A 17,493-nucleotide genomic window follows, 5' to 3' on the forward strand; every position below is an offset into this window, starting at 1 on the left:
AATAGAAGGTAATTTGAATTTCAGAAAACAGAAAGTTGTCCAAGAAAACCATGGTCCAATGTAAATTAAATAGAAACTTGACATAATTATGGGCAATAGAATCAGTAGAAAAGGAAAGAATTGATGTTATATTAGTAACACCATGTATTCTAGATTCTGTGTTGAATAATGTGTATTTAATCAAATAAAAATCAAATCAAAAAAAATTTCAGTCAAAATTTATTTCCTTTAAGGCTCAAACAACTGAAACACAAATATGCAATATTTAATCATAGCTTTAACACTTTACATAAATTTATATATCTTATCCAGACAAATATTACAGTGTAGGTGACTAAATTTGGGAATGGAGAAGGGAAAGAAGGAGGAAGTGTGAGGGTATTTCTTGCCTGCAGCTTATATGGCAATAAATAGGATCTAAAGTTAATGGAGAGAAAAAAGAATGTTTTATATTTATTGAAAAATATTACAAATATTTAAATAGTTAAAATTTAAGTAATTAAATATTAACAATAATTTTAAAAATAATTAAAAGAGAATGGTAAACATATTACTGATCTGCTTCAGTCTAGTGATGAGCCTCTTAGGGAAAGCCTAGTCCTCACACCTAGAATCATGCTGCTCATCTGATTATATTATTTCTAAGCCCCAAGGGTCTCTTGGCAGCAGGGCTGGGTTACATGCTGGGCTCCTTATAGAGGCACCCACATGCATAGGTGGCTGGTCGGTGAGTGGGAAAGGCAGCTCTGCCTCTGTTGGGAGCCAGGTAAGATGGCAGGAGCAGAAAGAGCAGACCAAGGAGAGGGACTGTGAGAGCCAATGTGGAGGGTGAGGTTGGATGAACCAGTGGGAGGCATGGAGCAGGGTAGGTACTGAGAAACACAGGACTGCAAATCAGAAGTAGAAGAGTACAGATAATGGGAAGAGGCATTCAGAGCGGCAGGCACAAGCTGAATGTTGTGGGAATTAAGTGAGATATCAGCCAGAAGTTTGCAAACGAATATATATTCCAAGGAGAAAAACACTGAATTCAGTTATGTCAAGGAAGTGGAGTGAATTGTTGTAATTCTGTGTGGTCCAAATTTGACATGTATTGTATAGTTTATTGCTTCACTCAGCTTTTAAATTTGACTGATTTCCATATCCTCATTTGCTAGGAAATAAGTTTTTTGAGTTCTTTCACTTGGCATCAGCTCCACCTTTTTACAGGATCCTGGTAGTCTGAGCTTTCTAACAAGTGTCTTCACACAAGCCATTTATATTTAGAAAGAAGTAATTCAGGGACATCTGGGTGGCTCAGTCGGTTAAGCGTCGGACTTCGGCTCAGGTCATGATCTTGCAGTTTATGAGTTAGAGCCCTGCACTGGGCTCTGCACTGATAGCTCAGAGCCTGGAACCTGCTAAGATTCTGTGTCTCCCTCTCTCTCTGCCCCTCCTCCACTTGTGCTCTGTCTCTCCCTCTCTCTCAAAAATAAATAAACATTAAAAATTAAAAAAAAAAAGAAAGAAGTACTTCAAATGCATCTAGGTATTTGACCAGTTATCACAGACAAACTGGAAATAGGCAGGGATATTTTTTTAAGTTCAAGGTTTACAGATGAGGAATCTTAAATGGGAATGGGTCACCAAGGTCCTACCTCCCATCAATGTAGTAGTAAAGACACCTGCCTTCATCTTTGTTATGCTACTGGATCAGAATAATACATTCCAATGTCCACTATGTCCTTCATGACCAAAGCCTCTGGAAACAGAAATCTGCTTAGTGTTATGTTTCCCATTCCCAACTCCCTCACCATCGATCAAACCACAGACTGTCCTCAAGAAACAGACACACAATCTATTTGGAAGGGCATGCAGCAGCAGTCTTTGGTCTTAGCCTTCTAATGCATTATGATATGCTGTACTTTTAATTTTGTTCACAGGCATTTTTTGTAATCAATAGTATTTAAGTTTGGTGCAGTGTTTTCTATTAGTATTTTATTTAATGGTTTTATTTTCATCTTAAGTAGAAGGCGTTCCCTAAAAAAGTCACAAATGCATTTTCTTTTATTTACTCTTAATATTATAGGGGTTGGTTTTACCTTGAATTTTTAAATTCAAATGCAGGGGTCTGTGTAAAATAGGGATAGATGAATATTTTTATAAATTGTTAGCCAATTGACCAAATATCATTTATCACCTATCAGTTACTTTTTCTAGTGATATAAAATGCCATTGTCATCATATTCTTTATCCTCATCACACATTTTTTTGAAATGCTATTCTTTCCTGGGGACATATATTTTTAAACTTTGACAATATTATATTTTGTTATTATAATAACTTCATATTACATTTTGATATATCAAAGGACAAATCCCCTCTCTGTCATTTTCAATATTATACTGAATATATTTATACATTTATTGTATCTAATACACTTTAGGATCCATCTATCACTGTCCATTAAACAATCTTGTGTGTTATTGATTGATAATGCTTTAATTTATGAGAATATTAAGGCAAGAATTCACATTGTTTCACTATTGGATATTTCTATCTTCAGGAAAGAAATAAAGGACTTTTTTATGTTCACTAAATTTTTAGAGGCCTCTTCTCTCTAACAATACAGACATTGTGTTATACCAATACTTTTATAGTTTGGTGGCTATTGTAAATAAATCCTTATTTTTATAAAATTCCCTCAATGGTTAATTTTTATGAACAGGAATAGCTATTTATTTATTTATATTCTGTGTGGTCACATTAGTGAACTCTATTTTAAGAGTTTGCAGTCTTTTCTTTTAGATTTTTAAGTAAAGAATCGATTAAAACCTAAAGTCTTTTAAAAATTTCTTTTTAAGAGTAACACTCTCCTTTTATTTACTTATCTTTTTTCATTTACTAAGATTTTTCCATAGAATGTTGAATACTAGTTGTGATAGTAAATATCTTTATCTTGTACTGACCTTAATAGAAATGCTTTTAGGGGCGCCTGGGTGGCTCAGTCGGTTGAGCGACTGACTTCGGCTCAGGTCATGATCTCACAGCTTGTGAGTTCGAGCCCCACGTCAGGCTCTGTGCTGACAGCTCAGAGTCTGGAGCCTGCTTCTGATTCTGTGTCTCCCTCTCTCTCTGCCCCTCCCCACCTCATGCTCTGTCTCTCTCTGTCTCAGAAATAAACATAATAATAAAAAAAAAATAAAAAAAAAGAAACGCTTTTAATTGGTCACCAGTAAATATGTTTTGTTCCAAAGTTCTAGATGTCTTTCATTCAGGGAGCTATTTTCTTCCTAAATATTAATAATTTTATCTTGAATTGCCATTACATTTTCTGATTTTTCCCTCAAGTCTTGATCAGGTTTTCCACCAGTAACCTGTTAGTATAGCCACATCATTAATAGATTTCTTGAGCTGAATATTTTTTTCATTTGTAAGACAAAGTGTAGTGTTTCAAAGTGCAATATTCTTTAAAGGAACAGTTACATCTGACTTGCTAAAAGGTTATTTATAATGTTTGCATGTGCCATCATAAGTAATTAGATGAATAGCTTTTCATCTATTTATACGCTCAAGAATAGGATTTCTCAACCTCAGCCCTGTTAACAATCTGGGATGGATAGTCCTTTGTTGTCTTGTGCATTTGAGGATATAAGCATCCCTGACGTGGACCCACTAGATGCCAGTAGCACTCCCTCCCCAGTCGTGACAACCAAAACCGTCCCCAGGCATTGCCAAATGATCCTTGCTGGAGGGGATGGTAGTGCAAAATTCCCTCTTTTTCACTCTACTAGAATTTTAGAAATACTCTACTTTTTTTTTCTTCAAATTTGGTTTCTTCAAATATCCTCATCATTGCCATTTCTTTTTTTCTTTTTCTTTCTTTCTTTCTTTCTTTCTTTCTTTCTTTCTTTCTTTCTTTCTTTCTCTCTCTCTCTCTCTCTCTCTCTCTCTCTTTCTTTCTTTCTTTCTTTCTTTCTTTCTTTCTTTCTTTCTTTCTTTCTTTCTTCTTTTCAGTATATGAAATTTATTGTCAAATTAGTTTCCATACAACACCCAGTGCTCATCCCAAAAGGTGCCCTCCTCAATACCCATCACCCACAATCCCCTCCCTCCTACCCCCCATCAACCCTCAGTTTGTTCTCAGTTTTTAAGAGTCTCTTATGATTTGGCTCTCTCCCACTCTAACCTCCTTTTTTTTTTCCTTCCCCTCCCCCATGGGTTTCTATTAAGTTTCTCAGGATCCACATAAGAGTGAAAACATAGGGTATCTGTCTTTCTCTGTATGGCTTATTTCACTTAGCATAACACTATCCAGTTCCATCCACGTTGCTACAAAGGCCCATATTTCATTCTTTCTCATTGCCCTGTAGTACTCCATTGTGTATATAAACACAATTTCTTTATCCATTCATCAGTTGATGGACATTTAGGCTCTTTCCATAATTTGGCTATTGTTGAGAGTGCTGTAGAACATTGGGGTACAAGTGCCCCTATGCATCAGTACTCCTGTATCCCTTGGATAAATTCCTAGCAGTGCTATTGCTGGGTCATAGGGTAGGTCTATTTTTAATTTTCTGAGGAACCTCCACACTGTTTTCCAGAGTGGCTGCACCAGTTTGCATTCCCACCAACAGTGCAAGAGGGTTCCCGTTTCTCCACATCCTCTCCAGCATCTATAGTTTCCTGATTTGTTCATTTTGGCCACTGACTGGCGTGAGGTGATATCTGAGTGTGGTTTTGATTTGTATTTGCCTGATAAGGAGCGACGTTGAGCATCTTTTCATGTGCCATCCAGATGTCTTCTTTAGAGAAGTGTCTATTCATTTTCTGCCCATTTCTTCACTGGATTATTTGTTTTTCGGGCGTGGAGTTTGGTGAGCTCTTTATAGATTTTGGATACTAGCCCTTTGTCTGATATGTCATTTGCGAATATCTTTCCCCATTCTGTTGGTTGCCTTTTAGTTTTGTAGGTTGTTTCCTTTGCTGTGCAGAAGCTTTTAATCTTTTTTTTATCTGATACTGAATATTTTATTTTATTTTATTTTATTTATTTATTTTTTTAATATATGAAATTTATTGTCAAATTGGTTCCATACAACACCCAGTGCTCATCCCAAAAGGTGCCCTCCTCAATACCCATCACCCACCCTCCCCTCTCTCCCACCCCCCATCAACCCTCAGTTTGTTCTCAGTTTTTAAGAGTCTCTTATGCTTTGGCTGTCTCCCACTCTAACCTCTTTTTTTTTTTCTTCCCCTCCCCCCATGGGTTTCTGTTAAGTTTCTCAGGATCCACATAAGAGTGAAACCATATGGTATCTGTCTTTCTCTGTATGGCTTATTTCATTTAGCAACACACTCTCCTGTTCCATCCATGTTGCTACAAAAGGCCAGATCTCATTCTTTCTCATTGCCACGTAGTATTCCATTGTGTATATAAACCACAATTTCTTTATCCATTCATCAGTTGATGGACATTTAGGCTCTTTCCATAATTTGGCTATTGTTGAGAGTCCTGCTATAAACATTGGGGTACAAGTGCCCCTATGCATCAGTACTCCTGTATCCCTTGGATAAGTTCCTAGCAGTGCTATTGCTGGGTCATAGGGTAGGTCTATTTTTAATTTTCTGAGGAACCTCCACACTGCTTTCCAGAGCAGCTGCACCAGTTTGCATTCCCACCAACAGTGCAAGAGGGTTCCCGTTTCTCCACATCCTCTCCAGCATCTATAGTCTCCTGATTTGTTCATTTTGGCCACTCTGACTGGCGTGAGGTGATACCTGAGTGTGGTTTTGATTTGTATTTCCCTGATAAGGAGCGACGTTGAACATCTTTTCATGTGCCTGTTGGCCATCCGGATGTCTTCTTTAGAGAAGTGTCTATTCATGTTTTCTGCCCATTTCTTCACTGGGTTATTTGTTTTTTGGGTGTGGAGTTTGGTGAGCTCTTTATAGATTTTGAATACTAGCCCTTTGTCCGATATGTCATTTTCAAATATCTTTTCCCATTCCGTTGGTTGCCTTTTAGTTTTGTTGGTTGTTTCCTTTGCTGTGCAGAAGCTTTTTATCTTCATAAGGTCCCAGTAATTCACTTTTGCTTTTAATTCCCTTGCCTTTGGGGATGTGTCGAGTAAGAGATTGCTATGGCTGAGGTCAGAGAGGTCTTTTCCTGCTTTCTCCTCTAGGGTTTTGATGGTTTCCTGTCTCACATTCAGGTCCTTTATCCATTTTGAGTTTATTTTTGTGAATGGTGTGAGAAAGTGGTCTAGTTTCAACCTTCTGCATGTTGCTGTCCAGTTCTCCCCACACCATTTGTTAAAGAGACTGTGTTTTTTCCATTGGATGTTCTTTCCTGCTTTGTCAAAGATTAGTTGGCCATACGTTTGTGGGTCTAGTTGTGGGGTTTCTATTCTATTCCATTGGTCTATGTGTCTGTTTTTGTGCCAATACCACGCTGTCTTGATGATGACAGCTTTGTAGTAGAGGCTAAAGTCTGGGATTGTGATGCCTCCTGCTTTGGTCTTCTTCTTCAAAATTACTTTGGCTATTCGGGGCCTTTTGTGTTTCCATATGAATTTTAGAATTCCTTGTTCTAGTTTCGAGAAGAATGCTGGTGCAATTTTGATTGGGGTTGCATTGAATGTGTAGATAGCTTTGGGTAGTATTGACATTTTGACAATATTTATTCTTCCAATCCATGAGCAGGGAATGTTTTTCCATTTCTTTACATCTTCTTCAATTACCTTCATAAGATTTCTATAGTTTTCAGCATACAGATCTTTTACATCTTTGGTTAGTTTTATTCCTAGGTATTTTATGCTTCTTGGTGTAATTGTGAATGGGATCAGTTTCTTTCTTTGTCTTTCTGTTGCTTCATTGTTAGTGTATAAGAATGCAACTTATTTCTGTACATTGATTTTGTATCCTGCAACTTTACTGAATTCCTGTATCAGTTCTAGCAGACTTTTGGTGGAGTCTATCGGATTTTCCATGTATAATATCATGTCATCTGCAAAAAGCGAAAGCTTGACTTCATCTTTGCCAATTTGGATGCCTTTGATTTCCTTTTGTTGTCTGATTGCTGATGCTAGAACTTCCAGCACTATGTTAAACAGCAGCGGTGAGAGTGGGCATCCCTGTCATGTTCCTGATCTCAGGGAAAAAGCTCTCAGTTTTTCCCCGTTGAGGATGATGTTAGCTGTGGGCTTTTCATAAATGGCTTTTATGGTCTTTAAGTATGTTCCTTCTATCCCGACTTTCTCAAGGGTTTTTATTAAGAAAGGGTGCTGGATTTTGTCAAAGGCCTTTCCTGCATCGATTGACAGGATCATATGGTTCTTCTCTTTTCTTTTATTCATGTGATGTATCACGTTGATTGATTTGCGAATGTTGAACCAGCCCTGCATCCCAGGAATGAATCCCACTTGATCATGGTGAATAATTCTTTTTATATGCCGTTGAATTCGATTTGCTAGTATCTTATTGAGAATTTTTGCATCCATATTCATCAGGGATATTGGCCTGTAGTTCTCTTTTTTTACTGGGTCTCTGTCTGGTTTAAGAATCAAAGTAATACTGGCTTCATAGAATGAGTCTGGAAGTTTTCCTTCCCTTTCTATTGCTTGGAATAGCTTGAGAAGGATAGGTATTATCTCTGCTTTAAACGTCTGGTAGAACTCCCCTGGGAAGCCATCTGGTCCTGCACTCTTATTTGTTGGGAGATTTTTGATAACCAATTCAATTTCTTCGCTGGTTATGGGTCTGTTCAAGCTTTCTATTTCCTCCTGATTGAGTTTTGGAAGAATGTGCGTGTTCAGGAATTTGTCCATTTCTTCCAGGTTGTCCAATTTGTTGGCATATAATTTTTCATAGTATTCCCTGATAATTGTTTGGATCTCTGAGGGATTGGTTGTAATAATTCCATTTTCATTCATGATTTTATCTATTTGGGTCATCTCCCTTTTCTTTTTGAGAAGCCTGGCTAGAGGTTTGTCAATTTTGTTTATTTTTTCAAAAAACCAACTCTTGGTTTCGTTGATCTGCTCTACAGTGTTTTTAGATTCTATATTGTTTATTTCTGCTCTGATCTTTATTATTTCTCTTCTTCTGCTGGGTTTAGGCTGCCTTTGCTGTTCTGCTTCTAGTTCCTTTAGGTGTGCTGTTAGATTTTGTATTTGGGATTTTTCTTGTTTCCTGAGATAGGCCTGGATTCCAATGCATTTTCCTCTCAGGACTGCCTTCGCTGCGTCCCAAAGCGTTTGGATTGTTGTATTTTCATTTTCGTTTGTTTCCATATATTTTTAAATTTCTTGTCTAATTTCCTGGTTGACCAATTCATTCTTTAGTCGGGTGTTCTTTAGCCTCCATGCTTTTGGAGGTTTTCCAGACTTTTTCCTGTGGTTGATTTCAAGCTTCATGGCATTGTGGTTCAATTCTTGTAAACTTATGAAGGGCTGTTTTGTGACCCAGTATATGATCTATCTTGGAGAATGTTCCATGTGCACTCGAGAAGAAAGTATATTCTGTTGCTTTGGGATGCAGAGTTCTAAATATATCTGTCAAGTCCATCTGATCCAATGTGTCATTCAGGGCCCTTGTTTCTTTATTGACCGTGTGTCTAGATGATGTATCCATTTCTGTAAGTGGGGTGTTTAAGTCCCCTGCAATTACCACATTCTTATCAATAAGGTTGCTTGTGTTTGTGAGTAATTGTTTTATATATTTGGGGGCTCCGGTATTCAGTGCATAGACATTTATAATTGTTAGCTCTTCTTGATGGATAGACCCTGTAATTATTATATAATGCCCTTCTTCATCTCTTGTTACAGCCTTTAATTTAAAGTCTAGTTTGTCTGATCTAAGTATGGCTACTCCAGCTTTCTTTTGGCTTCCAGTAGCATGATAAATAGTTCTCCATGCCCTCGCTCTCAATCTAAAAGTGTCCTCATATCTAAAATGAGTCTCTTGTAGACAGCAAATAGATGGGTCTTGTTTTTTTATCCATTCTGATACCCTATGTCTTTTGGTTGGCGCATTTAATCCATTTACATTCAGTGTTATTATAGAAAGATACGGGTTTAGAGTCATTGTGATGTCTGTATGTTTTATGTTTGTAGTGATTTCTCTGGTACTTTGTCTCACAGGATCCCCCTTAGGATCTCTTGTAGGGATGGTTTAGTGGTGACAAATTCCTTCAGTTTTTGTTTGTTTGGGAAGACCTTTATCTCTCCTTCTATTCTAAATGACAGACTTGCTGGATAAAGGATTCTCGGCTGCATATTTTTTCTGTTCAATACATGGAAGATCTTGTGCCAATCCTTTCTGGCCTGCCAAGTTTCAAAAGAGAGATCAGTCACGAGTCTTATAGGTCTCCCTTTATAAGTTAGGGCACGTTTATCCCTGTTGCTTTCAGAATTTTCTCTTTATCCTTGTATTTTGCCAGTTTGACTATGATATGTCGTGCAGAAGATCGATTCAAGTTACGTCTGAAGGGAGTTCTCTGTGCCTCTTGGATTTCAATGCCCTTTTCCTTCCTCAGTTCAGGGAAGTTCTCAGCTATTATTTCTTCAAGTACACCTTCAGCACCTTTCCCTCTCTCTTCCTCCTCTGGGATACCAATTATGCGTATATTATTTCTTTTTAGTGTATCACTTAGTTCTCTAATTTTCCCCTCATACTCCTGGATTTTTGTATTTCTCTTTTTTTAGCTTCCTCTTTTTCCATAACTTTATCTTATAGTTCACCTATTCTCTCCTCTGCTTCTTCAATCCGAGCCGTTGTCGTTTCCATTTTATTTTGCATTTTGTTTAAAGCGTTTTCAGCTCCTCGTGACTGTTCCTTAGTCCCTTGATCTCTGTAGCAAGAGATTCTCTGCTGTCCTCTATACTGTTTTCAAGCCCAGTGATTAATTTTATGACTATTATTCTAAATTCACTTTCTGTTATATTATTTAAACCCTTTTTGATCATTCATTGGCTGTTGTTATTTCCTGGAGATTCTTTTGAGGGGAATTCTTCTGTTTGGTCATTTTGGATAGTCCCTGGAGTGGTGCGGGACTGGGGGGCACTTCCCCCGTGCTGTCTTGAATAACTGCTTTGGTGGGCGGGGCTGCAGTCAGACCTGATGTCTACCCCCAGCCCACCGCTGGGGCCACAGTCAGATTGGTGTGTGCCTTCTCTTCCCCTCTCCTAGGGGCGGGATTCACTGTGGGGTGGCGTGGCCCGTCTGGGCTACTTGCACACTGCTAGGCTTGTGGTGCTGGGGATCTGGCATATTAGCTGGGGTGGATCGGCAAGGTGCACAGGGGCAGGAGGGGCAGGCTTAGATCGCTTCTCCTTAGGTGATCCACTTCAGGAGGGCCCTGTGGCAGACCTGCTGCCAGAGGGGTGGCTCCGCAGAAGCACAGCGTTGGGTGTTTGTGTGGAGCAAGCAAGTTCCCTGGCAGGAACCGGTTCCCTTGGGATTTTGGCTGGGGGATTGGCGAGGGAGATGGCTCTGGTGAACCCCTCTGTTCCCCGCCAAACTGAGCTCTGTTGTCCAGGGGCTCAGCAACTCTCCCTCCCTTTATCCTCCAGCCTTCCTGCTTTCCGAGCAGAGCTGTTTACTTGTGACCTCCCAGTTGCTAAGTCAAGCTTGCTGTTGGAACACACTCTGTCCGGCCCGTCTGCTTTTGCAAGCCAGACTCCGGGGCTCTGCTTGGTGGCAGGTGCCCTTCCACCCTGGCTCCCTTCCCGCCAGTCCGTGCAGGGCGCACTACCTCTCCACCCTTCCTACCCTCTTTCGTGGGCCTGTCATCTGTGCTTGGCTCCAGAGACTCCATTCTGCTAGTCTTCTGGTGGTTTTCTGGGTTAGTTAGGCAGGTGTAAGTGGAATCTAAGTGATCAGCAGGATGCGCAGTGAGCCCAGCGTCCTCCTAAGCCGCCATCTTCCCTACCTCCATCATTGCCATTTCTGTTGGATTTGATTTCTTGGGCTAAATTGGTGATTGATGTTTTTATATAAAGTCAATTTTATATCTGTTACCCAATATATTGTTATACTTATGCATCCTTAAACCATTATATTTAAAATTTTATTTCTCTATCCTTTTGTTTTCTTTTCCATTTCTTATGCTGTTAATCATGCTTTCTCTAAAATTTTCTTGACCACTTTTAAATAAGTTCATATATTTTCTTTTTGGCTTTTTTTAAATGTTTATTTATTTTTGAAAGAGAGAGAGAGAGAGAACACAATCAGGGGAGGGGCAGGGAGAGAGGGAGACACAGAATCTGAAACAGACTCCAGGCTCTGATCTGTCAGCACAAAATCTGATGCAGGGCTCAAACCCACAAACTGTGAGATCATGACATCCAAAGTCGGATGCTTAACTGACTGAGCCACCCAGATGCCCCATATATTTTCTTTTTAAGTAATCAACTTTGGTTTTATAGTTAACTCATTCATTTGTGCTCTTAATCTTTATTAATTTCTTCTTCTTTCACATTTATTTAAATATTTTCCTAGCATCTAATATTGAAAAAATTTTAAAAATAATAGTTTACACCCTTGTTTTCTAATAAATTGATGTTATTCAGACTACACATTACACTCCAGTGACTTCTTTTATAGATTCTCATATGTGCCTTTCTCATTTTTATTCAGTCTAAAGGATTGTTTTCTTGTTTTTATTTTTCTGGCATAGAGAAGATGCTTAATAAATGGATGTTGTTATTGCTTTGGAGCCCTTGTCATTTTATATTTATAATACGTTATTATTATTTGTAGGTTAATTTAATACGCATGGTTAGACAGCATGAAGATCTGAAAGAGATTATTTTGTGCTTAAATAAAGAAGAGGTGGAAGGAGAAAGTCTTTAGAGTTTGAGCAGAAGGGACTTGGTGATTGGGAAAGATGTAAACATACAGGGCAACTCCCAGAGTTATGATTTAGAGAATTGGTTAATTTTGTGAAAATTATAAGCTTTATTCAGAATATAAAGGATTAAGAATAGGGGAAAATGGTCAGTTTGGTTTTGAACATACTGAATTTGATTTACGCATGAGCAATCCATATGGCAATGTTCAGAAGGAACATCTATCTTCAAGAACTTGGAAACCACAGCTGCCATCAGATATTATTTGAAATTTTTCATTAAATAAATGAAAGATGAAACTGTGAGAATGGGCAAGATAATTTAAATGACTTGAGAATGGGCAAAATGCAGATTCCTGAAGGATTTCAAAGTTAAGGTTCTTTGGGTGGGGAGTGGGAAGCTGGAGAGAGAAATTGCTGAGTGGTGGGAGAAAAGTAATAGAGATTAGTGCCAGTACGTGAGGAGAGACAATTCCCAGAAAGAAAGTATCCTTAGCATAATAGGTAAATGAAAGGATAAATGAAAGGATCACAAAAATGAGTCAATCAAGGGCTCCTGGGTGGCTTAATCAGTTAAGTATCTGACTCTTGATTTCTGCTCAGGTCATGATCTTACGGTTTGTGAGTTTGAGCCCTGCATCTGGTTCTGTGCTGATGGTGTGGAGACTGCTTGGGATTCTCTCTCCATGTGTCTCTGCCCCTACCCCCATTCACTCTCACTGTCTCTCTGAAAATAAATAAATAAGCTTTAAAAAAAATTAGTAACCAAATCTGGCAATTCTATTTTACTGTTGTTTTCCATAGTGGGTGTAGCCTCAACACCTGATTCTCTGGCCCTTTGTGCACACAGACCATCAATGAGATTCTTTTCCCCAGAAGTCTGAAGAGCTTTGTATTTACATAATTCATAGAGAATTAACACCTGAAACTTAAGACTCTACTCCAGAGATGCTACATTGACCAAAATGTGTCTCTGGGAGGTACAAATTTGAAAAATTTTTGCCAGGGACATTTGTCAGACTGGTTTAGAGATTCCTCCTATGCATTCCTCAGCCTTATTGAATGAAGGAATTGGAGTCTTATATGCAGATTCTGACTTCAGCTTTTCTACTGTCTAACTGTATTATTTGGGGAAAATTACTTAATCACTTTAAACATCGGTATCCTAATAAAAATATTAGGAATGAAAACTTTTTATACCTCATTGGATAGTTGTGATGATTGGATGAGATTATGGATATGAAGATGATTGCATTTGGCACATAGTATGTGTTCAAGAAATGATGGCTATTAAGGTTCTTTGTGTTTTAGGAGCAGCCTGTGCTATTTATCAAAATGTAGTGCTTACTGCACTATGTTAAAATAATGGCAAGGTTTATCTTTCTCTCTCCCTCTGTCTTTCTTCCTCCTTTCCTCCCTTCCTGTCCTCTATCTCTTAATTTTTCCTCCTTCCTTTTCTTTCTTTCTTTCTTTCTTTCTTTCTTTCTTTCTTTCTTTCTTTCTTTCTTTCCTTCCTTCCTTCCTTCCTTCCTTCCTTCCTTCCTTCCTTCCTTCTTCATCTACCTTAATTATGTATATGGTTTCTCTCAACAATTAGTACTTTATAAAGATAACCTTAGGAGATTTATTTTTGAGTCTTAGTTTATGTTCTACCTCCTAGAGTTGGTGTATGGATGAAATTACATGATGCATATAAAATGTCAAATAACACATAGAACTTTCAACAAATGGGAGTTACAATTTTTTTGTTAGGATGGTTCTTTGGACCACCTTGTAATCACATATATAAACATGTGTGTCTTGGGGTTGTCTTTGGCATTCTTCTGTATATTTCCCAGGAAAAAAAATAATATCCACATTTCAAATGTGACTTGATTTTTCAGTGCTTTATTTCAGGATTAGTAATTTATTTTCAAAAAATACTTCAAACCATTATATTATTGTATTGTACAGCTGACACTACTATAACACTGTATGTTAATTATACTTCAGTAAAAAATATTAGAAACCAATTTTCTCATCATATTGTTTAAGTGTTCTACTGGGAACGTTGAGAGGAAGGGATGACTTCATTGTGATGTTTGTTGTCATCAAAGAGAACTATAGATTTAAGAAAAATTAGATGTGGAATAATTCAGGAAATCTTCTCTCTTCAATAAATGAGGAGAAGCATGGAGAGAGGCTTCCAGTACTAGCAAGCTCATAAAAAACCTAAAGTACAGCAATAGTAACTCAGTGAATGTGAGAGTGCCAGAAAGATGTTCTAAGTGATGAGCTATATATTTATTATTTATATTATGTTCAGTTATTCAAATATCCCTGTCTTCTCAGTCCCTAATTATGTTGGTCCTCAATAATACCAATGCTCAACTTCTGACCTTCTTCCTGACGGGTATCCCAGGCCTGAGAGCAGCCCAGGTCTGGGTCTCCATCCCTTTTTGTCTCCTGTATGTCATCGCCCTCTCTGGGAACAGCATGATCCTATTTGTGGTCCTCCGTGAGCAGAACCTCCATGAGCCCATGTATTATTTCCTCTCTATGCTTTCAGCCATCGACCTGAGCTTATCCCTGTGCACACTTCCTACTACCCTTGGTGTTTTCTGGTTTGAAGCTCGCGAAATCACCTTAAATGCCTGCATTGCCCAGATGTTCTTTCTCCATGGATTTACTTTCATGGAGTCTGGGGTTCTATTGGCCATGGCCTTTGACCGTTTTGTAGCCATCTGTGATCCACTGAGATATGCCACCATCCTCACCAATGCCAGGATTGCCCAGATTGGGATAAGCATGTTGATAAGGAACGTTGCTGTAATGTTACCAGTGGTGCTCTTTGTCAAGAGGCTGTCCTTCTGCCGTGCTGTGGCCCTCTCACATTCTTACTGCTACCATGTCGATCTCATTCAACTCTCATGCACAGACAACAGAATCAACAGCATCCTTGGTCTGTTTGCACTTTTTTCCACGACGGGGTTTGATTGTCCTTGCATCTTGATCTCCTATGTCCTGATCATTCGATCTGTTCTCAACATTGCCTCCTCTGAGGGGCGGCAAAAAGCCTTCAACACCTGCATATCCCACATCAGCGCTGTTGCCATCTTCTACATCCCTCTCATCAGCTTGTCTCTTGTCCATCGCTATGGCCATTCAGCACCTCTGTTTGTCCACACCATCATGGCCAATGTCTTCCTTCTCATCCCTCCTGTGCTCAACCCTATCATCTACAGTGTGAAGACTAAGCAGATTCGAAAGGCTATTGTCAAGGTCTTAATTCAGAAGCAACAAATCTAATCATTAGTAATCTCAGAGTAGAGACAAAGCCATTTATGAATGAATGCCTTGGTAGAATGGTGTAATTATCCCCAAATGGCCTACATGTGCTTTCAACAACCTAAACTATGCAACTTACAGGTTGTGTGATATTTGCTTAGTTTCCTTGTCAGTAATTCCACATTAATGTTGCCTAAATTTTGTTTCATTTTCAATGTAAAGTGAGATATGTATGTAAACAACTATTCATATGTGCAAGTACTATGTGTCCTGAATAAAATGTTCATTCAGCTGCATACGATAAGTCCAGATTTAATGTAGGAAACTTTGTTAATAAACCAATTGTTCTTTTCTAAATGATATAAAAAAGACAATTTATAATTTGATGTTTTTCTTCTTAAAATTCTTGATTAACTACAAAAATAGCCATTCTATAGAGTGAATCTTATAAACATATCAATGTAATTCAACATTGGATAATATATAGGTAGCTCTTTTACCCTCTATTATGTGTAGGAGTATATCTAATGCACATACAAAATGTCATATCAAGTGCTCAGGATCAGTTCCTACTGCTGTTAGCTGAACATTAAAAGTTGGTAATAACGTTACTAAACCCAGGAGTGAGGATTATACAGTTCTCCTAAGATTAGCGTTGGTAAGAGGGAACTCATACTCTTGGCTCTTTCTTTATCCTTATCTCTGCCATTATTACTCTATCTGTGGGCCCTCTGAATCAGAAGTATATAGCCAAATCTTGCTGATATTTACACATAGGTTCTTTCTTTCTGATTGTTGAGTTCCTCCTCTGAGATGGGTACTGTTTTGTGGATATTAGCATGAGATGCAATATGTCTACTTCAATATGTATTTCATATACATCTTCTACAGACTACCTTATCTCTTTTCTTTTAAGTTTGCTAGTTCCATTCACTGGCCAGCTATCCAAGCCCTTCAGCAAAGTACAGAAGTCCATGTATATCCACATACCTCAGACAACCTCTCTTTTTACATGAAGTTAAGAACTAAGGGCACTGTCCATTAAGGGGATTTTCCTTCAGCACTCTTTTTTTTTTTTTTTTTTTTTTTTTTTTTTTTTTTTTGTGGCCTCCCATATGTGAAGCTATTGTGCTACTGTATTCTACTTCTGGTTAGTGCCAACTTGCCCACTAATCCATCCATGAACCGAGCCTGAATATTTTCCTTCTTTTCCATTAACGTATCAGAAACCTTCAGTGAGGCCATGAATGTGAATTAATGGAGAGCATCTATATATCAGTGATAAGTGTCATGGGATCCTGGGACAACTATTCATAAACTTTACTTGTGCTTGTTTTGACTTTGTACTTTGTCTTCCCTACAATAATGGTGCAAACTTCACAGATGAGAGTTTTCCCAGCTCATAAATGTAATATAACCAATTATATACTTAGGAACCTGGAGAATAAGCACAGGTATGAAAATCACTGGGCTCACTTGGAGACAAAATTTGCCCAGAATTCCATTAATCATCTTACCCCAATAATCTCATACTTTAATCAAAAAAGAGCATAATGGTATGTTTGGTTGCTTATTATCAGTGAGAGACTGTATCCTATATCCAATAGTTCTCAAAGTTTTTGGGTATTCTCCTTTCCTTAATGAACATTTGTAAATGGACATAGGTCCATTTTGGAAAAGATATGGATAATTTGTATTGCATGTTTCCAGTAGCATAGCAGGTTATTTCATCAGGGACACCAAGATTCATGTTCAGTTAATGGGCTCTGGATATGTGCAGCAACTTAAATCTTTAAATAGGAGAAGCAACTTAAATCTTTAAATTTCCTATTAGGGTGGTTGATGTCAGCCCGATGCTCAGAAGCTCTTTATTTTAAATGCATGTCAATTAGCACCCAGTTACTGTCCATTGCGCTCATCTTCAGAAATATTATCATCTATTGCAATAGGTCACTATGGGTCCTGTCACCCATTTTACCTTTGCTATTCTTTACAGTAATTATATTTTACCTTTGCTATTCTTTACAGTAATTATATTTACCTTATGATTTTAAGTCCTTCCATGTGTCTCAGGATCACTTCATCTTCATTGTCAGTAGGGAGGCCAGTTCCACAGGGGCAGATTTCATTGCCAAGTCTAGGCTGCAGAGCATAGCAATCACTGAACTATTCAAAGATACCAAATACCCTCTTACAAATGCATTCTTTATTGCCTTAGTGAAGGAGTGTCCTCTCTTTTCTCCCAGAGAAAATAATCATGTAATAAATTCTCTGGTCCTACGTGATAAATCCGTTCTAACATGTCTACCTCTTTGAGATTTCTATAGTCTATATTTTGCCAAGAAGATCTGACATCTCTATCTAATTTGCTATAGGTAATCATCATGTTCAAATTT

At 38.2% G+C, this 17,493-nt stretch overlaps 2 protein-coding genes across 2 annotated transcripts in view; both read left to right on the forward strand.

Moving 5' to 3' along the window:
• LOC101081161 (olfactory receptor 51H1-like) overlaps positions 1 to 17,493 on the forward strand; it is a 309,613-nt gene that overhangs the window by 214,782 nt on the left and 77,338 nt on the right. The window lies entirely within an intron of this gene.
• Positions 13,851 to 15,415, forward strand: LOC101080657 (olfactory receptor 51F2). The gene has a single exon (XM_011286584.4). The coding sequence runs from the start codon at positions 14,171 to 14,173 to the stop codon at positions 15,116 to 15,118; it is 948 nt and encodes a 315-aa protein (XP_011284886.2). The 5' UTR covers positions 13,851 to 14,170; the 3' UTR covers positions 15,119 to 15,415.

This window comes from Felis catus, chromosome D1 (assembly GCF_018350175.1).
Source record: "Felis catus isolate Fca126 chromosome D1, F.catus_Fca126_mat1.0, whole genome shotgun sequence".
Lineage (NCBI taxonomy): Eukaryota > Metazoa > Chordata > Mammalia > Carnivora > Felidae > Felis > Felis catus.